Source organism: Mauremys mutica, chromosome 1 (assembly GCF_020497125.1).
Source record: "Mauremys mutica isolate MM-2020 ecotype Southern chromosome 1, ASM2049712v1, whole genome shotgun sequence".
Taxonomy (NCBI): Eukaryota; Metazoa; Chordata; order Testudines; family Geoemydidae; genus Mauremys; species Mauremys mutica.
The window spans coordinates 67,406,931-67,431,429 of record NC_059072.1 but is presented as its reverse complement, the minus strand read 5'-3'; the positions used below and the strand labels follow the sequence as shown (position 1 = coordinate 67,431,429).

The 24,499-nt window shown below is 44.3% G+C and overlaps 1 protein-coding gene across 1 annotated transcript in view; it reads left to right on the top strand.

Moving 5' to 3' along the window:
• The window catches only part of PTPRR (protein tyrosine phosphatase receptor type R), a 210,581-nt gene that overhangs the window by 12,419 nt on the left and 173,663 nt on the right, over nucleotides 1–24,499 (top strand). Inside the window, exon 2 of the mRNA XM_045010941.1 lies at nucleotides 3,759–4,063. Within this exon, the coding sequence (XP_044866876.1) occupies nucleotides 3,759–4,063 (305 nt within the window). The remainder of the gene's footprint in view (nucleotides 1–3,758; nucleotides 4,064–24,499) is intronic.

Below are 24,499 nucleotides of genomic sequence, written 5' to 3'. Positions count from 1 at the left end.
AACTGTTAACAGGGACTGAGTAGTGGATTAGCACATACTGTATCCTAAGCACCTTCTGGACTGAGGTTCAAGACCCATGCTGTGGACATAGACTGAGCTTGTACACATATAAAAGCCATGAGATGGCAGTGAGTTTAGTCACTGTAGCAGGGTGCTGGTGCAAAAGCACCTAATTACCCCTGCTCAGCCAGCTCCAATCAAGGGAAATAGATTGGGGCTGGTGAAATAGACCTGATGCTTGGCCTGGGGATTGGCTCCACCTGTGGGCCTGACAAGCCAGCAGTTATAAGGGCTGGGAGCCAGAAGAAAAGCCAGTCAGGGAAAGGTCAGACTCCTAGCTTTGGGCTGACTGCAGGAAAAGAAGGAACTACCCCTGTAAGCCTTGTATATAGCTCAACATTGGTGGTGGGAGAACTGTGTATGTGTAAATAAAGCCACAGGTGCTGCATAACTGAAAGCCTCTCTGCACTTTATTGAGACAGCCAGTGGGCTCTGGAAGAATGGTGTGACAGAGAACCTGTCACAGTCACTCTTGCTTTGAATTGGATTATTAAAAAGAATTCAGAGGTGACAGGAACTATTTTCTGTTGTGCATTTTCACATAATCTTGTTCCCCTGTCTTTCCCTCTATTTACCAGAGGGGAAAATTCAATGTTGGGGTGGGAAAACACAAATTTCATGTGAATTACACAGCAGAACTGACTTGCATGATTTTCCTGTGCCTTTCAAGCCATGAAATGCTAGTTTACATGGGGAGTAAGTCATTACTCAATTATGCTGTTTACATTAAGCCGGATTGTGGCTGGCCCATGTGCAGGTGTGCAAGGGAATGGACATTGTAAGGCATTTCCATTCCCTGCCCGCATCTGTGTAGCTCCCTGTTTATGTGCCCAGGATGCTAGGCACTACAAATGGGGAGGTGAGGTGTAGGGCCATAGTCTTGCACCCTGCACTGAACAGCAGAGGAGAGGGCATGCTGCAGTCTCCTAAGAAGCGTATCAGTGTGCGTATACTGACTCTGTGCCAGAGAGCTGTGACATTGCCTCCTGGAACACATACCGTAGTCAGTGGCTGATCAACACAACTGAACATTTTTTATTTGCTTGTGAGAAAGGCTAAACTTTTCTCATGTTGCTGGCCAGCCCACCAGTTCTCTTGGCTGAGCAGGAGATATGGGTGGCTTTTTGCTGGTAGGGGTAGCAGTCTGGGTGCCACCAGTAGAATCAAACCCAAAATAGCTTAATGGGACTCATGGAAGTTTAACAGAACCCAACATTCATCTGTCTGGTGGTGCACCCTGATTCTTACTTTTCTTCCTGTGCTCCAAATCCATCTGCCCACAAAAACAAGGCTACTGCACCATACAATCCTAGCTTCTCTACTGAATGACAGGCTCTCAAGGAGAAAGCCAAGCATTCAAGGTGCTAGGTTCCGTGGTGGGTTGGGGAATGATTTTTTGTGTATCTGTCTACTCAAAAGAATAATTTACATTTTATGTAGCATGTTTTATACATCAGGGCCCAAAGTGCTTTACAATTCTGTATTCCTAATTCAGGCACATTTCCCATTGGTTTCAGTCCATATATACTCCTGGGGGAATTCTGCGCCACTGCACAATGCAGAATTTTGCAGAAATTAATGTTGGGCGCACAGAATTTCCTTTTTCCCCCAGAGAAATGAGCTGCACAGATGTCAGCCACCACTACAGGCTACGGACCCGGAAGAGCTCAGCTCACAAATAGAAGACAAAGCCAAGAGTGGGAGGGAACTGGATGGTTCCCAGCAGCTTCACTTTCCCCCACACCCTGAAGTAAGGAGGCGGTGGTGTGCAGGAAACTCCATGCAAGCCCAGGACCCAGCATCAGGCTGTTTCTCCCTCTGGATCCCTGAGCTCTGGGAGGGTAGGGTCTGTGAGTGTCTGGGTTGAGGGGGGCTGCAGCTGGAGGGTAGGGATAGGGGGTGTAAGTGTCTGAGCCGGGGGGGGTGCATGGCTGGGCTGTGGGGAGTAGGTGGTGTGAGTGTCTGGACCAGGGGAGGGAGCTCACAGTTGGCCTCTGGGGGAGCGGGGCTGTGGCTGGCCTCTGGGGAGGAGGGGGTGTGAGTGTCTGGCCCCCTGGCTGGGCTCTCGGGGGGAGGGAGCACAGAAGCAGGAACTGGGTTGTCATAGGGGTTTCTTTAACTCTCTACTCCTAAGGGAATTTTTGTGTGTGTCTGTATTGTTACAGACATACTTGCTGACATGTATTTTGAAATAAGTTATCAAAATAATTGAAATGGGCATGATTATGTAGGGTTATTTTGATAATTAAAATGTGCAGAATTTAAAAACGTGTGCAGAATTCTTATTTTTTTGGTGCAGAATTTTTAATATTTTGGTTCAGAATACCCCCTGGAGTACATATAATATTTCTGCATATACATGAATCTCTTAACCCGCCATTGAACTTCACCCAGTTCCGGGTAGCAGTAACAGTAGACAACAGATAGGATACTGTTCTTGATTTGCAGTCTGGGCTCATTGAAATTTCATGAGGAAATTAGGTCAACAGAATGTAATTACCTAAACTGGAATCTCTGAAGGGCACTGGGATTGACATCTTAACTCTTCTGAAAAGTGCCATGGGATCTTTAGTGACCTCCATCTTCTCACAAACACGATACGGACAGGAAGAGCAGTGATGGTATGATTTCACATGATTCAAAACAAAACACCTGCCAGCTTTGACATTTCATATATCATTCATTGGTCTGAAGTATATCTCTCTTTTTCTATATCCTTACCATTGTTATATGTTGCTTTGAGAATCCCAGATTGTTGTTTTTAAATTGTCCACCAGCATCTGTGTTTATTACACACAAGAAAAAAGTTACCATGAGACAAGATGACCGAGCTGTTCTGATTAAGAACAAAAGTGTTATCTTTACATATAGGTGACATACAAGGAACAAACTGTGTGATCATTTTCAAAGTGGGGAGGGGACAGTGGGATTTTGTCTTCAATGCAGCCACAACTAATATATTGTGAAGAGGAGATTAGAATTATAAATGTAAGCAAGATAGGCTGATAGAAATACAACATATCACAATTTCTTATTTGTAGAGGCCCCAATCAGGGTTCAGTTCTCCATTGTGCTAGGTACGCATTCTAGTGTAGTAATGTGGTTACACCTGTGCAACCTACTTTCTTCCAGCAGAGGAAGGATGATCCAGTAGTTAAGGCATTATCTTGGGATTTGGGATAAGGGTTCAGTTCTCTGCTCTGCCACAAACTTCCTGTGTGACCCTGGGCAAAAAGTCACTTAGTCTCTGCTATTCTTATCCCATTTTCCAGATAAGGAGTTAATATACTTCTCCACCTCCTTGGTGAATTGTCAGAGTAAATAAATTAAAGACTGTAGTGTGCTCAAATAGTGTGGTAATGGGGGCCATATAAGTACCTAAGATAGACAGAATTTGCTTCAGTGTGTGCTTCCTCTGTGTAGTCTTCAAAATGTAAGCATGACCTTTTGCCAGCATGTAAAAGAAAATTTGTCATGAGCACCATGTCAACAATGGAATCTATGTCAATGCAATAGTGTTGATCATCTACAATTGTTGAAATGTGCCCAGCAGGCTTTAAAAGCATCATTCCGTATTCCATAAATAATTCCTCCTAGGATCTATGCAGCTCAGTTCAGCAGATGGCTCTGTAAATCTGAATCGCTGAATGAGACTGTATTTTCATTTAAGTCACTGATGTTCTCTCTTCTTTCAACAGGGTGCTTTTCAGGAGACAACGATCACTTCTTGGCAATTCATCAGCGAAAAAGTGGGAAACCTGTATTTATATATCGCCATGTCCAAAGTGTTGAGAAAAGTTTGGATACAAACAGCCAGAAGATTTATAAACACCATTTCCATTCCTCTTCCCATGCAAAAATAAGCAATCTGCACCCTGCGATAATTGTTAAATCAACATTCCCTAGACCTGCTTATGACCCATCCCTCAATCTATTAGCTATGACTGGTCAAGAGCCGGAAGTGGAAAATCTCCCGATTCCAGCAACCAATGTGATTGTTGTGGTAAGTGTCTTTCTCTCGGTCTTGCTATTGCTTCATGTGCATTTTTATCTGAGGTATTGTAATATGGCAGGCACTCACCGCCACAGCGCTGCCTGCTGGTCAGTCTGGGAATTAGCTCATTCCAGCCTCAGAGCACCTCCTGCTGGCCAGTGTTTCTCCCCGGTTACCGGCCCTCTTGTTTGCACCACCTCTGGCCCCATGTCCCTCCCAGACCCCAGTGCCCTTTACCTTGGGGTACTGCCCCACACACTCTGGGTCTCCCCTCCTCAGGGGAACCCCAACCCCCTCTTTACCCACCTTGCCTCAGTGGCTACTGCTAGTCTTCATCTAGCCCCTTTACTCAGGGGCAAATTGCAGCCTGCAATGACCAATCATCATTGGCTAAGGGGTTAGATCTGCTGCCTTTCCCTGCAGCCCCAGTACCTCCTTAAGCCTTCCTGCCAGGCCTCAGCCTGGAAGGTAGCCAGGCCTGAACTCCCCAGCTCAGCCTGCCCTTTCCCCAGCACTGCTCTGTCAAAGGTACCCTCTCTCTCCCAGGCAGCTAGGTCCTTCTACTCACAGCCCTCTTATCAGGGCCAGCTCTAGCCAGCTACTCAGCCAGCCTCCCTCAGCTGCTCTCACTCCTTTCATCCCAGGAGTGGGGTAACCACTCCATTACAGGTATCCAAAGTTCATATTTCTACTGCATGAGCTATGCCACTTGCAGCCCTCACTTTGGCCTCCTCATTCAAGTAAAACTCCCTGTGACAGAGTAGTAGCAGCAGCACCCTGATCAATGACCTTGCTGCAGCATCAATTAAGCACTTTCTGTTGGGGCATTATAAGCTCCAGAGTGGTAATTACTGGGCTAATGATGTAATTGGGAAGATATAAGTACCGATAGTTACAACAGGAAGCTAGGAGGAGCTCACACCGTTAGCTGTATTGAAGAGGGAGGCTGTGTGGAATGCTCCCACTCTGAGGTGCCTGTGTTACGTTCTGTGAGTAAAAGTGGAGGAACAAAAAATACACCTGGGGAAAGGAGAACATCCTTGGCATAGTAATGACTGTGAGGTGATAGAAACAGGCTAGGCAGCACAACATACCGGGTAGCTGAGAGAGCACTCTGTGACACTCCCATTCAGTAAGTCCTGCCATGATGTGTGTGATTGGCAGATAACCAGACAGGCAGAATTTGGCCCTAGGTAGTTAGGGAACGTGTCTTTGCTTCAGGTGTCTTGAATACCTTTCTCTGTGCTTCTCTCTTTGAATTTGCACTGCCACGCAAAGTAGTAGAACCCCCATTACTGGGTGGGTTTTAAAATTAATGTGAAAAAAGCACTAAAAATGTACTCTAGGGAATAATCCTTCATAGTCAGGGAGATGGATTGATGATCTAACAGGTCTTTTCCATCACTTCTATGATGTGTTGCATAATTCCATAATTGTGGTAAAGCAGCTATTTTAGAACTCTCATGTCTCCTATGTGGCAGTCAGGAACTCCTGAGTAGCATTTAACTGGGATAGTCCTCTGTCCTGTAGATGAAGCAGCATGTACTGCTTAATTGGAGACCCAAGCATGCAACCTATGACAGGCAGCAGCTTTACCAGAAGAGCTAAAAAGAAACTCCTTCCCCTGGCAAGGTAGTAGGAGCTGTGGAAAACTTTTCTCAGTGGCAAATTAGCAATCTTTTTCTCTGGATTACCAAGCCATGTGCTGGGGATTTCCATGGGAGCTAGGCTGGGGAGAAAAAAGCCAGGAACTATTCTTATGCCTGGTCTACACTAGTCTGTTTTGGAATTAGCCAAGTTAATTCGGAAAAAAAAAATAATTCCGTCCACCCGACCAAACCGTTTGTTCGGTTTAAAGGGCTCTTTAATCCGATTTCTGTACTCCACCTCAGCAAGTGGAGTAGCGCTTAAATCGAGATCGCAATCCTGGGTTAAAGGTATTGTGGATGCAATTCAGTGTTATTGGCCTCTGGGAGCTATCCCAGAATGCTCCTTTGTGATCACTCTGGACAACACTCTCAACTCCAATGCACTAGCCAGGTGGGCAGGAAAAGCCCCGGGAACTTTTGAATTTCATTTCCTGTTTGGTCACCATCAGCACAGGTGACCATCAGCACAGTCCACCATCACAGGAGATCACACAGTCCCGGATTTGCAGACGAGCTCCAGCATGGTCCAAACGGGAGGTACTGGTTCTCATCGCATGTTGGGGAGATGTGTCTGTTATGGCAGAACTACATTCCAAAAAAAGGAACGCAAATACATACGCTAAAGTCTCCAGTGCCATGACGGAAGGAGGCTACTCCAGGGACACAGAGCAGTGTCGTACAAAAATCAAGCTCAGGCAAGCGTACCAAAAAGCCAGGGAGGCGAATGAGCGCTGTGGGTCACAGCCCCATACATTCCGCTTCTACCATGAGCTACATGCAATTATGGGGGATGACGCCACCACTACCCCACCGCTGTCCGTGGACACCTGCAAGGGGGGAGTTGCACAGAGCAAGGAGGAAGAGTCATTGGAGGACAAAGAGGAAGAGGAGGAGGAGGACAGAGCACAGGCGGCAAGTGGGGAATCCGTTTTACCCCCTAGCCAGGAACTATTCTTAATGCTAGAGCCAATAGCCTCCCCCAACTCCCAGTGCAGACTCCCGGACCATGACCCCGGAGAAGGTACTTCTGGTGAGTGAGAGCCTGATCGGAGCCACGCGGTGTGGGGCGGTGGGGGGAAACCCAGCCACACTGGGCTGTTCGCGTTTAGTTTAAAGGGCCCATCCTTGCTCAGAGCCTCATGGGAGCCAAGCAGTGGGTGTGGGGGGATGTTGTGTGAAGCGATCATCCCAGAGAGCCCACAGGCCCTCCTTTTATATGGCAAACCCACCAGGCATTGCTTGCTGTGGGAAAGGGGGCCCAGCAGTTTGAAAGCATTGAAATGAATGTAGAAGAAGCAGAACCCCGCATGCCCCTAGGCTGTCTGCAAGCTGAATTCTGTTGCCCGGACGTGTGTGGTGGCTTACTCACACCAAAGTGTCCCCTTTGTTCTCTGAAATTGTATTTTTCTCCTCCCGCAGGTGCAAATGTTTCAACGCGGCCCCTATCTACTCCGTCCCAGAGTCTGGTCCAGATTAGAAGGCGGAAAACATGGACTTGGGACAACATGTTCGCCGAGCTCATGTAGTCCTCCCGCACTGATAGGGCCCAGCTGAATGCGTGGAGGCAAACAATTGCAGAGTCCCGTAAAGCATTACAGGAACACGAAGAGAGGAGGGACGCGTGCAGTGAGAGCAGGCAGGATGCTATGGCAAGCTCATGGGGGAGCAAACAGACATGCTCCACTATATGGTGGATCTAATGCGGGAAAGGCAGCAAGACCACAGACTGCTGCTGCAGCCCCTGTATAACCACCCTGCCTCCTCACCCAGACACCCAAGAACACGAGGAAGGAGGCTACAGGGACCCACACACTCAACCCCAGAGCATCACCCAAGCAGCAGAAAGCTGGCATATGCAAACTTTTGATTTGGTTTCTGGACTTGTTCTTCCCTCCTCCTCCACCTCCCTAACCCAATGCCCCCCTCTCCTCGGGTCTGTCTTCAGATTTTTCCCAATGTGTTGTGCAAGAAATAACAAAGAACAGTTTTTAAACAATTTTGACTTTATTTCCTTTCATATATATTGGCGCAGGTAACTTCAAGAAAAACAAACACAACTGTCACACTGTACCCTGGCCAGTCATGAAAATAGCTTTCAAAGCTTCTCTGATGTGCAGCGCACCCTGCTGCGCTCTTCTAATTGTCCTGTTGTCTGGCTGTGCAAAATTGGCTGCCAGGTGAGTTGCCTCAACCTCCCACCCCGCCATAAACGTCTCCCCCTTACTCTCACATGTATTGTGGAGCACACAACATGCAGCAATTACAATTGGAATATTGGTTGTGCTGAGATCTAATCGAATCAGTAAACTGCGCCAGCGTGCTTTCAAATGTCCAAAAGCACATTCTACCACCATTCTGCACTTGCTCAGCCTATAGTTGAGCTGCTCCTTACTACTGTCCAGGGTGCCTGTGTATGGCTTCATGAGCCATGGCATTAAGGGGTAGGCTGGGTCCCCGAGGATAACTATAGGCATTTCAACATCCCCAACAGTAATTTTCTGGTCTGGGAAGTAAATCCCTTCCTGCAGCTGTTCAGAGTTTCTGAAGATTCGAGCATCATGTACCTTTCCCAGCCATCTCACGCTGATGTCAATGAAACGTCCCTTGTGATCCACCGGTGATTGCAGGACCATGAAAAAGTACCGCTTGCAGTTTATGTACTGGCCGCCCCGGTGTGCCGGGGCCAAGATAGGGATGGGCATTCCATCTATCACCCCGCCTCAGTTAGGGAACCCCAGCGCATTAAAGCCATCCACAATGATCTGCACATTTCCCAAAGTCACTACCCTTTATAGCAGCTGGTCAATGATTGTGTTGGCTACTTGCAGCACAGCAGCTCTTACAGTAGATTTGCCCACTCCAAACTGATTCCCGACTGACTGGTAGCTGTTGGGCGTTGCAAGCTTCCACAGTGCTCTGGCCACTCACTTCTCAACTGTGAGGGCTGCTCTCATTCTGGTGTCTTTGCGCTTCAGGGCAGGGGACAGCAAGTCACAAAGTTCCATGAAAGTGGCCCTACGCATACGAAAGTTTCGCAGCCACTGGGAATCATCCCAGACCTGCAACACTATGCGGTCCCACCAGTCTGTGCTTATTTCCCAGGCCCAGAATCAGCGTTCCACGGCATGAACCTGGCCCAATGCCACTATGATCTTCCAATTGCCACATGCCGTGCTTCTAGGAACATCTGTGTCCATGTCCTCATCAGTATAGTAATTGCACTGTCGTCGCTTCCTCGCCCGGCTTTGCAGGTACTGCACATACTGCTGGATAATGCGCGAGGTATTTAAAATGGTCAAAACTGCAGCGGAGATATGAGCGGGCTCCATGATTGCTGCGCTATGGTGTCTGCACGAGTAATCTTGAAAAAAGGGCATGAAATGTAGGAGGCCTGTTTGGTTCAAGATGGCCGATAAAAGGCGGTAAATGGTTTGTCTTCTGTAGCTTTCATGGAGTTGAGAAGCTCGCTAGAGCTGCAAGAGCGGGAGAGCAGAGTTTGTGGCAGAAGCTGTGAAGCTCAGTTCACGATGGCCGAAAAATGGGGGGAATTGTTGCCATCTGTAGCTTCCGTGGGAGCCCAGGACAAACAACATGGAAAAATTAGCTAGCAATGCAAGAGCGGGAAAGCAGAGTTTGTGGCGGAAGCTGTGCTGCTCGGTTCACGGTAGCCGAAAAAAGGCAGGAAATGGTTAGATAAAAGAGTAGATAGAAAGACAAGAGGACATGCAAGGTGGATTCAGAGTACCAGGAGACAGGCGGTGCACCGTACTGCACCGTCTGCTGTAGCTTTCACGGCGGGAGGAGCGAGTGACGGCACACACCCAGAAACAACCGTGAGAATGTTTGTTTTTGCCCCATCATGCACTGGGAGCTTAACCCACAATTCCAGTGGGTGGCAAGGACTGCGGGAACTATGGGATAACTTCCCACAGTGCACCGCTCCGACATTCAATGCTAACCTCAGTACTGTGGACGCACTCCACCGAATTCACGAGCTTTAGTGGGGACACACAACACCGAATGTATAAAATCGCTTCCAAAAATTCAAATAGAATAAGTTCAAATTAATTTTGTATGGTAGACATACCCTTTGATAGCAAAGTGCCAATGAAACAACTCAGTGACTATCACAGGATGGAATAGTCCCTAAGCTGCTGCTCCTTGCCATACAACCAGTGGAACCATGTAGTCACTGATCCACCAGGTTCACCCCAGTCCTCCCCTCCTGCTCCATATTAGGTGTGGAAATACTCTTTCTGGAGCTGTTCTCCATGGCATACATAGGGGCTGCACACATTGCAGGAGCTACCAGCAGGCAGCAGGAGTTACCACCATTCTGCCCCTCACCCCCTCATACAGTAGAACCGAATGAGACCTAGGACATAGATCCCCCTGTCTGACCAAGGAGGAAGCGACTAGATTTTCTCTTTATTTTCTAATTTACAAAATTCAGCAATTCACAGTGGGTCTCCTGGTCATTAGTGTGAACTAATAAGGTTCAGCTATAACTGTATGACTAATAGTAACAACCAGTATATGACTAATTCTGTAAATTGTTTTGCAATACTCTTTTATGAAAGATTCTAGATTAAAAAACACAAGCATTTTTATAAGTCACCCTGTTGTACAGTATGTTGGCATCTTAGCACAGAGAATGTTTCAAAATGAAGATTCCTGGCTAGGCCTTGGCTATTGGACTCCTGCTAGACATTCCAGGTGCATATGGATTGTTTTGCTGATGCATGTACCAAGTATTTGCACATATTTGGTTGAGGTAAATGGAATGCAGGTAGCTGCTGGAATCACAGAAGATGAAGAAGAGAACCAGAATAGGCTAATCTGGATTTATGAAGAGTTTTAGATTTTTAAACTATCAATTGCTATTAATATATTTCCAGAGAATTAGCATTTAAGGGCCGGATTCTGTGCTGATTTGCATCCTATGCAACTCCAGTTTGGTGCTAGGTGTGTAACATACGCAGTGGACAAGAGTCAGCCTGGGGTTATGCCAGTTGCACATAGAAGTGGGCTTGAGCGGCTCCAAGTGCTGACAACTTCACTTCACTGGAGGAATGTCAGCTGTTAGTGCAGTTCCAATAGGGAGTGGTGCTGGTCAGGTAGGACGAGTAGCCAGGCCTGCTGATGGATACATTGCTTCAGTGTGTCCTCAGCCAGCAGGTTTCCCTTTAAAAAGTCTAGCTGCGAATTAAGGCTTCTCTCCCCCTTCCCCCCAAAGTAGCAGATGCCTGGCAGCACTGCTTGTCATCCTCTGAAGGTGAATCCCCCACATGGATACAGCTGCCCATGCAGGTGTAAGCAAATTAAGCCCCGTATGCATGGTATGTATAGTACCATTCATCTTAAAAGGTGATAGAACCTTATGGGGAGCTTGTATGAATTCTGGGAGACGCACAAGTCTCACATCAGGATGGAGAGACCACACAGAATGATCGGAGGGAACCCTATGCTTTCAAATGGATGGCCTCCTAGTCACTTCAAAACCTGAATAACACAGGTTTTCAGTTGGCAGTTCTTATATAACTGTCCTATTAAATGCACATTAAGAGACCTTAGTCCAGAGCCTTGCTGCTGAATTTGTGCTATGAAGAATCTACCACTGTTCAGAGACCTTCTGTTCTGACCAAGAACCATTTATGCTCTAGGCACAACAAGTGTGATTTGAGCAGCCTTTGCTAAGACAGCCTTCACTAAGCTTTCTGTGGGAGTGTCTGAGACTGTTATTTTAATATTGTCTTTTAGCATGAGGTAGTCAGAACAGTATATCTCTTTCTGTAGAAGTGCTGAGAGATTCAACATCCAAATAAGCTTAATCATACTGTAAGAATTTTCCTGACGGATGCCTTCCACCATTGGGCAGCGCTTCCATTGCAAAGTGCCTGTTGGAATTCAATCAGACATCTGCTATTTGCGGGGTTTTTCACATCTGAGTTTTCTCCTGTGATTTTAATGCTAAATGAATTTCTGCGTTAATGACATTTGAAAAGGATTTGGTTTGTTTTGAATGCATTTATGGCATTCCCTTTCTGTCTATAACCAGCATTTTCTGCTTGTTTTGTCTTTCGGGTTTTGATCATTTAGGGCAAACAGAAACATTTGGTGTATTGCACTTGCTGACCTTTTTTGTTCCAGCCTTTAGCTATGTTGTTGGTTCCTCAACTTGAAAGGGCAATTGCTAGTGTTAATGCTTCCTGTAATCCAGTTACTTGCCTAATGCATGTTGTGATTTAGTAGGAAAGCTTGGAAAGGGGGGTTATTTTTTAACTAAATCCGTACGGTCACAGCTTATTGCAGAGGAGAGAGAACAAAATTCAGTCAAATTTCAGCAGTTTAAATTCCATTTTCTGCATAGTAGGGGCAGAGAAGAAGACTAACTGTACCAGGAATGCAGAATTATTAGAAGGTGAAATTCTATGTTAGAAAAAGACCCTCTAACAAACAACGTTTCACCCACATACAGCTGATTCCTTGAAGCCAAGAATTCTGTGTGCAAAAGAGTTGTTTTGGGACTCCTTCAATAAAGGAGTTGCATTCATGAGTTATCTTTGTAATGAACCTGGGGAAATTGCTGTGCATGTTTATCTGGGGAAGGAAGAGGAGGCATCTATTTTCCAGGGGTAAATGTTATATAACTTGAGGCTTTCTATCACAGGAAAATGCTTGCCTTATCTTATGCTTCTAGTGTTTTTGTTTGTTTTTAAGGAACAATAGGAGCAAAACAAATGCTTTTACAGGGGCTGTGGCTGTTGTATAACTATGCCTCACAGACTCAGTCTATTAGGCCGTATGTTCCTTTAAGCAATACCAGAAAACACATGAGAACAGCTGATTGATGGTTTTATGTAAGGGATTACTTGTTTCTCATAGGACTATATTTTAAGTGCCCTATTCACTAGGGTTTATTTTATAACTGGAAAAGCTATTGATTTATCAAACAAAATGCATATTTTGTGTGAGAGTTTGTTCATTTCACCGTTGCGTCTCCAAATTGAGATGCAATTATTCAGAGTTTTGCATGTGTAAAGTATATGCTCAAGGTGAGTGCCACCAGGGTCAATGCAGTACACAGAAGGCAGAAATAGTACATGGATAAACACTTATTTATTATTAAAGATGCGGCTGTCTGGCACACTTCTGTGTAATTTAAACCCTGTTTTGGGGGAACTTGGAAGAAAAAGTGAAGGACTAATAGCATTGATTAGTCAGGTTAGCGGGGGGCCTACAGGTGTCTTCTAAGAGCTGTGCCAAAGCTTGTTAACTCTAACATTCCCTTTCTGTCTATAACCAGCATTTGCTGCTTGTTGTCTTTTGGGTTTTGATAATTTAGGGCAAACAGGAACATTTGGTGTATTGCACTTGTTGACCTTTTTTGTTCCAGTCTTTAACTATGTTGTTGGTTCCTCAACTTGAAAGAGTAATTGCTTAGTCAGTCCTAAGTCTCTTCAGACTGACTAACAAATGCATTGTGGTGTTTGACTGGTTTTGTGATGCCAATAAATAGTCTCAGCTCAATCTCTAGTGGATATCAGATGTATTTTCACTTGTTTCCTACAAAGATTTTTGCCTTCAGATTTCGGGAGGTGAAAAGCTAATGCATGTGGTCATTGCATTCACTCTTTTCTTTCCTTCTTCATCTCTTGCACACCTTACTCACAAATGCCAAAATCTGTCTGACCCTTAATTTGTACCATGCTCATCATTGTAAAGTCATGTACCTTACAAAATAATAGCTTCAGTGAGCATGAATCTCCTCTTAACTGCATTCATTTTACATCAGTGTAACTAACCTCCACTGACTTTATTGGAGTTATTCCCAATTAACACCAGTGTTAGATAAAAATCAGCCTTCATATCAGTGACTACCTGTAGACTTTAGTTTCCCTTTCTTTTTGTCTTTGCTGGTGTAACGCCGACAGACCCTGGTTGTCGGTGGGCGGGATTGAACCAGGGCCTTTGGAACTTAGTGCCCGAGCCTCTATTGCATGAGCTAAAAGCCAACTGCCTATTAGCTAAGGCTGTAGAGCAGACTCATTTAATTCTCTCTAAGTAGTCTGGGTGCCACTAGCTGGGACAGAATATCACACCCAGAAGGTGTGTGGGTTACATACTTCACCTAGCTGAGGAAGCGCGTCTTGAGCTTGAGAGACTTCCCACTTGAAACGCTGACGGACTCTGGTTGTCGGCAGGCAGGATTGAACCAGGGACTTCTGGAGCATAGAGCATGAGCCTCTACTGCATGAGCTAAAAGCCACCTGGCTGTTAACTAAAGCTGTAGAGCAGACTCATTTAATTCTCTCTAAGGGGGTCTTGGTGCCACTAGATGGGACACAACACCACACCCAGAAGGTGTGTGGGTTACACAGGCGCAGGTAAAATTGCTGGGAATTTCCTTATCTCCTGTTCTCATGCTTCTCTCCCCACTTCCAAGAAAAAGACAGAGCAGTGTGTTTGTGTGTGTATATGTGTCACTTGCATTTTGTAGACTGACAGGCAGCAGCTCAGAGTTCCAATTATGTGTCCAATAGTTCCTTTTGTGTGACTGGACTTAAGTCAGTACAGGAGACTGGAGCACTGTTTGCTTTGTCCTCATCTCTCTGGCTTTAAATTCCATTGCAGGTATGCTTAATCCTCACTGAGGAAAGTCTGCTAACTCTCTGTGGAGTGTGCTGGATACTGGAATAAAATTGAAGGCCATTTGGGTTTGCCAGCTGCTTATAGTCTGGAATAGTTCTACAGCAATATGGCAACCCCTATGACTGGTGAGAGAGGATCTCTGCCCCAAGCCATAGTTTTTGGTGCTGGGCTGAAAGAATTAAACTCCTTGTGCTGTAGCTTTTCCAAGTCATCAAGTGTGTTTTGTCATCAGCAGTTGAGTCTCCTACCTCTTAGGGCATTTGAGAACCAGGAAGAGCTGTGGTCTAGCCAAACTTTTTAGGTGGGTGTGGAAATCTGGACATTCTCTCTCCACAGTGCACAGCTCCTGTAGGTGGGAGGTTTGAGATGGAATCCTTCCATGAAGCTGTGGAGCTGCGCTGTCACCATTACTCCAGCCTCCTCTCACAATTACTGTCACTGCCTCCCCTCTGGTCACCCCAATACCCATGTTGCCCCCGTGTCAATGCATACAAAATTCAGTTGTTGAACTCTACTTTCCTTGCTTGTTGATCTGTCCATACCTCATAAGCACATGCACCCTCTGAATGCTTCTGTTGGTTCCCCATTTCCCACTGCATCAAGCTCAAGCTTCTTGCCCTCACCATCAAGGCCCTTTATAGCTCTGCTGCTCCCTTCTTATATGCTCTTGTGTCTTATTGCATTTCCCCACCACATCCGCTCTGCTAATGTTGCCTGCTTTTCTAATTCTTCATCCCTTCTTCCAAGTCATGCCTTCTACATGGAATGCTCCCTCTGAACTAGTCTATAAGGCTACTACACTCCTTCAAATACCTCATTGAGTCCCACTTTTGCTGGTATACCCGCAGGAAATCAGCCTACCAAACGGGTTAGTCCGGGGGAGCCCAGCAACAATACTTGTCAATGATTTGGACCTGTAATTGTCCCCACCCAGTGGAGATGCAGGAGTGCTGTGGTAACAAGCCTTTGTTCTGATTTACTATGTGTAGAGCTGGCTAAAAACATTTTGTAAAAGCTTTTTATATTTTTTTAAAGGCCTTTTCCCCCCACCCCCTCCGAAACATTTTTTGTGGAAAAAAATTCATTTAGAGTGAACTTTTCCCATTAAAAAAACTCAGATAATTTCTCTGAAATTAAAAAAAGGCTTGTTTTAGTTTGAAATGTTACCAGAAAACACTTACCATTTTCCCCCAAGCAGCTCCAAGTTTGTGGTATTGTGGCAGGTGTACTGTTATCCAAGGGCTAGAATTGCACGTTTCAGCATCTAGTCCCTAACACCTTGATGAGTCCCAGTAAAGTACTCCAATAATGGCTTCTGCCAACAGGCTGCTCCAGCATCTTCTGGCTGTCCTAGACTCTTCCTTCTCCTGTTTGCAGGCTGTTCCCCAGTATTCTCCTGCTACTGTTGGGTCCCTGGCCTCCAGCCTGCAACTGCTTATGAGAAGCAGCATCTGGCTGTCTCTCCCCATCCTAACTCCCTTTGCTACTTCCTTTTGCTGCTCTCTAGGCATTGTAGAGTTCTCTCCTGGCAAGACATTGAACTGGTTAACACAGAGCTGGCCAATCACTTTCCCTCCAGCTGGTTCAGGGATGAGGGAAGGTACCAAATAATGAGCCAGCATGTTTATTACAGAATGTGTGAAAATATGGAGATGGTTACTGACACCCTTCTTCCCCTCTTCCCGCTCCTTGTTTGTCCCATTCCTTTGTCACAGCTCATCCTAAATTAGACTGTAAGCTCTTTAAGGCATTAATAGTGTCTGTGTGTGTGTACAGCACCTAGCACAATGAGATCCTGATTCCAGCTGGGCATTTTGAGTGCAACTGCAATATGCACAGTGTTGCCAACCTGAAGAGATCAAAAATCATGAGTCAGACCCTCAGAAGTTGAGGTCCCCCCCCATCATGATTTTGTAAAAATCAAATTGTTTTTAGTTTCTTTTTACTTTAACTCACCTCTGATCCCCATGCCAATGTGTGTGTGTGCTAATTCCAGGTTGAAAGGTCAACTTTTAATGCACCACCTTCCTCAGACTGCTCAAGTGGAGACTCCATTTATTATCCCCTCACCCCTAGGATAGGGAAAATGCCATCCATTTCCTATTACTGTCTTGAGTCAGCAGCAACATTTCTCTGCCTCCTGCTGCTCTAGGCCTCTCTGCTTGGAACCCAGCAGCACCAATTCCCTTACTCCCTGCCTTCAGCTCCTCCAGGGCCCACTCTCTGCTGTAGGGCCATATGTGAAGGCAGGGCAGGTCTGTGTCCTTAGCCCTGAGGCTCTCACACAGAGCTTTGCCCAACCTTGAAAATCACAGGATCAGAGGAACTTTTTGCATCATTATGACAGCTCCTCTGGCAGGTAGCAAAATCCTTTGGCTCACAATCAAATAATGAGATTTGGCAACAGTACCCCACCCCTCCCCCCAGGCTGGGGAGTTCCCCATATCCTGCACCCCTGTTCAGCAAAGTGCACCAAGTCCACTGGCTCTAAAAACCCTGTAAAGAAGGGGCAGAACTTTCCTCAGAGAGTTAAAACCTATTAATATGTAGAATGAAAAAGAAGGTAAAATGCAATGGTGCCCAGAAGAACTAGTCATCCATAAACTGGCAGCTTGGCCAACTGTGGGGCAAGAAGCTAAGCTTTAGCCTGCGAAGCACGACAGAAAGTCCGATGTCACTTAATATCTGAGTCCTGATATTGCAAGCTTAAGAAAAGTGGCACCATGGAGCGTGAAGGGGTAATAAAATATTGCATCTCAACAATGACTTCTTGAAGAGGCCTTTTGAGGGCTCAAATTTGTGAATGCTGAAAGAAATTAGATGGGTCCGTCTGAGGAAAATGGATCTTTCATTTTTTAGATCATGTTCTTGTTCTTTGTTTGTTTAATGTGTAAGACAAGTATTGCACTGATCCATAGTGAAGTTCTGAGATGGCTTCATTATTACAGTGCTGTATTGCTAATGAACAGTACATGTTAGTCATACAGTAAGAAAGAGGACAATTTTATCAATCACGACCATTCATGTGATTGTAACCACTTTCCTGGTGTGTCTACTTACATCTTTCTGCCTTGGGCCTGAATACTTTCTCTCTCATCAAACCTTCAAAACATTTTGCCCTCAAACTCTAAGTCCACACTCTAATAAAAGATTAATGTTCCCCATTACTTATCCTTTTATTGAGTAATTGTACTAGGCATAACATATCTGCAGCATGCTTTACAAGTAGCCCTTAATAGCCTCCAGCTCCTTTCCAGCTCTGTCTTTCTGGGTTTTATTTGCACAAAGAAGTTTGGAGAGTCTGCATTTGTTGTCCTCATTTGCTTTCTGCTTTCTTCTGTGTGCTTCAGCAGATATAATTGCATGCTGAACCATTATCATGGCATTGTGTTTCCTGTCAGTCTTTGTGGAAGATGTCAGAAATGATTCTGAGGCAGTAATGTGAACTAAAACCTCCGCCAGGCACATTTATTTTTATTTTGTCATGTTTCTTGGAAAATGTTAATAAGAGGCTAGTGGTGGGATAGTCCAGAACACAAAATTCTTCAATTGATTAGCTTAGTGCTGGGAGTCTGAAAAGGGTCACCCATAATAATCTGAGTATAGTTTCTGTTTGTTCTGTGCAAAACTCAATTTGAAACAAAAATGGTAATCTTTCTTTCTAAATGCTCAGCTCGGCATCTTGTGTGAAATTGCCAAGTTCTTCCTCACTTTTCCTTCATTTCTTACTAAGGGAAACTCCCATTGAAGTTACTTGGAGATTTTCATGAATATGAATTAAATGGAAACTGAGTAAGGACTTCAAGATTGGTCCTCTGGTTGTCTTTTGAATTTTGCCTTTTAATTTTTTCTTAAAGGTGAACTGTAAAAAACCACAAACAGATGTTTAGATTGTAATTACTAGCTCTATGTGTATAAATAGTGGGGGCAGGGTGGTCTCAGTCCATAAAGGAAGTGGGCATCATGGACCCACACTGCACTGGGGCTCCCCGTGTGCAACTTTGTATGGGCCAGACAAGGCCAAGGGAAGGGACAGAGGATCTGCTGTTTAGCACTTCAGGGTCTTCTTCCTTAGCACTCATGGCCAGGGCATATAAGTGGTATAGAGAGCCATTTTAGCCATTGGGCTTCAGTAGTCTTTGGGAAGGTAGAGGGGAGTAGATTGCCTTTCATCCTGCACCTGTGCATCTACCTAGTGCCTACCCTAGCTATTTGGGTTGAGGATGAAGATTTGGCTGTAAGAGTAAATACAAGAGGTAGGTCTTCTTGTCCCCTCCCTTGGCATTGTCCGTTCTCTTACAAAGCTATACCTAAGGAGCCCGAGTCTAGTGTGGTCCATGCTTCCGGCCTCCCAAATCCCTTGTGGATTGAAACCACACTGCTTCCCTGTAAAAGAGAATCTTGCATGGCAGTGGAGGCAGATTTTTACCCTTGGTGAATAAATCAAGTGCATATTCCAAATGGTTTTATATCTGCCACGATCTGAGTTCAGTGTTTCTCCTGCAAGAACTGATGACCCCACCACCTCCTAAAACAGAGTAAGGAAGGCAGCATTCTGCTGTCTGAGGTTCCATATTGCTATATCTACACTACAGGTGCTGAACAATCCTAACTCACAAGTGAATGAGATCCCCAAAGGCACTCAGTATAATGAGCACTCCCCCCAAAAAATACCATCGGTCTTGAATAAAAATATACGGCACACTGGTCTACTTGAGGAATGAAGAGTGAGGAAGCACAGATAGAGATTTTTATTCACATCTGTTAGAGCTCTTAGAGAATTGTCTTTGTGAAAACCCAAATTCCCTTACAACACCACTTAAAAGGCAGAGAAAGGGCACTCAGATGACGAGACAACACGTGTTTTCCTATCAGCAAACATTTTCTTGGATCTGGCAGTTGAGCTCTTGCACTATTCCCTTGGTTTCTTCCCTTTAGATAGTTTTCTCTAGGGCCCTCAACAGATGACCGTATGATTGATATATACACACACAGACAAATTAGTCATCTTTTAAAGGTTAATAATGTAACAGTTTTAGCATGGCTTTTTAAAAAAGAAAATACCCCATGTACTCACTTTATTATGAAGCTGTCAACTTACAATATTTTATTTTAAAATAGGATGCTATTTTGAATTGTAGAAGCCAAAGATTAGGAGGTAGAAGAGGATCTTGAGGATGAACCTTTGACTCCTTAAAGATCAAATATTTGTGCAGTTTGGCATAATGGAGAGTGACCAAACTGTATGTGACCAAAGTGTGTTTAAATGACAATACTGGATTCTGAAATTGAGCACAGTTGAGAGGGACAGCTTGAATGAGTTTAAAAGCTATCACGTTGAAACCTTTTTTGAAAGCCCTGCAGGAGTGTAATGGTTGAAGGAATGGTGAGTACCCAAGGGAGGTATGTATAGAGGTACTGAACCTTTTGTCTTTATTTTGTTCCTATAAGTGCTTAAGCACCGTTATTTTACCCTTCTGCTACCCTTCCTTTGAAGGTCATTCATGACTGACAGTCTGTAATGGAGCTAATTCTCATTTGGCTGTGCTCCATAATAAGCTGGCGGAAAATACTTTGGGAGGCTGGGACCAAGTTGATAAAATTCTTCTAGTCCTGTATGTGGTAAAAGCATCATGGAAAATATTGCGGCTACACATGAAGCATTTATAATAATATAAAAGCATTAGAAAGTGTAGGGGCTGGCTGTTATTGTATATTATAGCTGTGTTTGTTTAAATACAAATTGAAACAGACTTTACATTTTCAGCCTTTATCAGCTGTTGAAGAAGAATATTGGAATACCTGCTTTATGCAGCTTTAGCTGAACATGTGCATTTTCTTTGGTAATGGTCATGTAATCACTGCAGGACTGATCATGGACAATATAAAGATTTTAACATTTAAAATCTGCTAAATTCTTTTGTTTGATTTACACAATGTCATTTACTGGATTTCTTTTCACTGATTGCCCATTATCCTGTTTCTGTTAGTATGTGTTGGTGGCTGAAAATAAGGGGTTATCCCTTTGTTGGGGCTAATTACATTAATAATGTTCTTCATTTTAAAACCTGCTTTCACAGAAATAATGAACATTTTTATTATGGTCAGTAGTGCTGTGGTGTTCATACAGTTATGCATTGTTTGGCCAATTTGCTAATAATGTGCCTTATTTTATGCTGTATCTAACATAGTGGCTAAATGAGAACATAGTTCTGAATGCTAATAATTACATGGTAATGATGCTTCAAATTTAGATATTACACAATTTATGTTTATCTGGTGCTCTTAGTTGACAGGCCATCAAAAATATGGGTATTTAGGGCCAGCAGCAGAATCGCCTAAACTACTCCCTCATTTTTTAGGGACCTTTGATTCATCTAGCAAAGTAAGCCTGGAAACAGTATAGAATGGAAAGTCTTTGTCTCAAGGTGAAGGTGATGTGCAAACAGAACACAAAGCATACAGTGTTCTCTCGTACCCTCTCACAGGCTGACTCGGGAATGGTGCTATAAGTAGATGTGAATCTACCTATTTAGTCTCAGTGATGGTCAGTACAGGTGTGGGAAAGAGAAGCAATCGTATTAAATGGCAAATTAATAAATTATTTGACATTTTTTCTTTTTTCCCCCACCTTCTGTGTCCATCTTGCCTATTTAGGTGGTAAGCTATTTGGCTAAGAGCTGTCTCTTACTATATCTTTGTACCATACCTATCACAATAGGGCTGCAATTTTGGTTGGGGTTGCTAGCAATTGCTGTAATATAAATAGTTAGCAAAGGGATGAGCAACATTAGGAACACCTCTTGCCCCTACTATCCCTACATCTGTTTAGGACAAAGAAACATTCACTTGAAAATACAATACACCACTAAGTTTACTTATCTGGTTTTGTTCTTTATTATTTTTTTTTAGATTTATCTTACTACAAAGCACAGACTTTTAATATTACGATACATGATATATTAGAAATCCATATGCTAAATTTAAGTAGTCATTGAATGTTTAGCTTTCAAATGTAATTGCTGAGAAACTCTGAAAATCGATATAACCTTTTATGAAATAACTGCAACGTGAGTCTTTCAATAATGAATGAATTAGAAAACATATGGATGCATAAAGTGGAATAACAAATGTACCCTACATAAAAGTAGGATGTCCATAAATCATTTATGACATCCCTGCTCATCAGTCGATGATTCTTAATTGAAAGCCAGGGTGAATATTAGAAAAAGTGAGTCTGGTAGTCTGATATCAGGCAACTTTCATTTAAGCACTAATTAATTTTAGACGGCTGCGGGTGCAATATACTAAAAATACATGCAAAGCGTTGCTAGTTTAGTTGTGGACTTTCATTTTTATTATTGTCGTTATCTGGTCAATGAAAATTATTCACATTTTACTTATAACAGATATTATAGTATGATATCTGTTTTAGTGAGCAAAATGCTGTGTAACAAAAAAGCTTCCAAATATTTCATGTAGGGTAGTAATTGTTCTTTTTATTATTATTATGATCAGTTTTTCTTTTTAAAATAGATCTGTGGAAGGGTGAAGATAAACACCTGTGTTTATGCAGGAGATCAGGCCCAATCATCAAAATGGTTTCCTGGCCTTAGAATCTATGAAGTACAAATGGATGAATGGTGTGTGTGTGTGTGTGTGTGTGCGCACGCACAAAAGGAAGAAAAGCAAATCTTGTTTTTAGCTTTTAAACGAACTCACTACTTAACTGTTTACTTTCTTTGAATCTCAGTCGATTGGGAGGAATAACCAAAACAGTGAATTTTATGCAAATATTGTAGAATATTCACAAAGCAAACAATGATGAATTTGTAATCACAAATATTTTCCATGGGAAGTCTGATTCTAGACATTTCACTCTACCAATCAGGGATTAGAAACATTATCAGTAGGTTCCTACCAAATTCGCAGCCCTGAAAAATGTGTCCTGGACTGTGAAATCTGGTCTTTTATGTGCTTTTACCCTATACTATACATGTTTCATGGGGGATACCAGTGTTTCTCAAATTGGGGGTCCTGACCCAAAAGACAGTTGCAGTGGGAGTCACAAGGTTATTTGGGGGTGGGGCAGGGCCGTCTCCAGGCACCAGCATTCCAAGCTGGTGCTTGGGGCGGCAATCTGCAAGGGGCGGCAGTCCCTGTTGTTTTGCTCCCAAGCAGCGCGCCGAATTGGCGCCGCGGACAGCGGGGGCAGTCCATGTACCCTTAGGGCAGCAGGCGCGTTTCCGCAGTGGCGGCAATTCAGTGGCAGCTTCTATGTTTAGCTGTCCGCGGCAGCTTCAGCTAAACATAGACGCTGCCGCCGAATTGCCGCCGCCGCAGAAACACGCCTGCTGCCCTAAGGGCACACGGACTGCCCCTGCCGCCCACGGCAGCAATTCGGTGTGCTGCTTGGGGCGGCAAAAACTGTAGAGCCGTCCCTGGGATGGGGTCATGGTATTGCCACCCTTATTTCTGTGCTGCCTTCAGAGCTGCGCGGCTGGAGAGCGATGGCTGTTGGCCGGGCACACAGCTCTGAAGGCAGCGCCTCGCCAGCAGCAGCACAGAAATAAGGGTGGCAATTCCATACCATGCCATCCTTACTTCTGTGCTGCTGCTAGCAGTGGCTCTGCCTTCAGAGCTGGACTCCCGGCCAGCAGCCACCGCTCTCCAGCACCCACTGCTCTCCAGCTGCCCAGCCCTGAAGGCAGCGCAGAAATAAGGGTGGCAATACCATGACCCCCCCCCAATAACCTTGTTATCCCCACCCCAATTCCTTTTGGGTCAGGACCCCTACAATTGCAACACTGTGGAATTTCAGATTTAAATAGCTGAAATAATGAAGTTTATGATTTTTTAAATCCTATGACCATGAAATTGACCAGAATGGACCATGAATTTGGTAGGGCCCTAATTGTTAGACCAGTGGAAACAACTCAAATTTGGAATATTCAAAGCAGTAGCCAAACTAAGTAGTTTATTGAGGTGTTGCCATAAAATATTCAGACAATTTTTGAACAAACAAATTAATTGGTGGATATTGTTATCTGTTTGCAGATAACTTTTAAAAAGATAAAAGGCTAAATTTGCCAAATATATGATTCCATGTGAATAGTATACCCCGCTATAGTTAGGGCTTATTCCAGTAAGACCTTTTATATGTGTAGAAAGCAATGAAATGTTTTTGTTAAATGTAAAATAATGAAAGAGAGGAATCCACAGTACCTCTGGTACTCTGAGTACACAGCTCTTTGATCTTTGGAAAAACTAAATGTTGGAAAAATAGGTATCTGCTACTAATCTTAAAAAGAATATCTAACTCAGGGGTCAGCAACCTTTCGGAAGTGGTGTGCCAAGTCTTCATTTATTCACTCTGATTTAAGGTTTCATGTGCCAGTAATATATTACAGAAAAAGACCTTCTAAAAACGTTATAAGTCTATAATATATAACTAAACTATTTGTTGTATGTAAAGTAAATAAGGTTTTTTAAAATGTTTAAGAAGCTTCATTTAAAATTAAATTAAAATGCAGAGCCTCCCCACAAGACCTGTGGCCAGGACCCGGGCAGTCTGAGTGCCACTGAAAATCAGCTCGTGTGCCACAGGTTGCCTACCTCGATCTAACCTGTCCTGGCCTCAGTAATTTAGTCTGCGTCACCAACCCTAATTACCTTTGGCCAGATATGATTGTCCGAGTTTGGCAAAGATATATTTTTCTCTTTGTCTTTATTTACTTTGTCTTTCATTGCTCTTCTGTTGTAGGGGACTCCATCTTTGACTTCTCATTGTCAGTTTGGCCATATTATTACCACTGCAGTTTCTTCAGTTTTGAAGATGCCCTTAACTCACGGGTGGGCAAACTATGGCCTGTGGGCTGTGTCTGGCCCATCAGACCTTTTAATCTAGGCCTTGAGCTCCCACCAGGGAGTGGGGTCAGGCGCTTGCCCCGTTCTGGCGCTCCAGCTGGAGAGTGGGGTCAGGGGCTTGCCCCGCTCCACACGGCTCCTGGAAGCAGCGGCATGTCCCCCATCCAGCTCCTACACATAGGGGCAGCCAGGGGGCTCTGCACACTGCCCCTGCCCCAACTGCTGGCTCTGCAGCTCTGCAGCCAGGAACGGTGGCCAATGGGAGCTGCACGGGCGT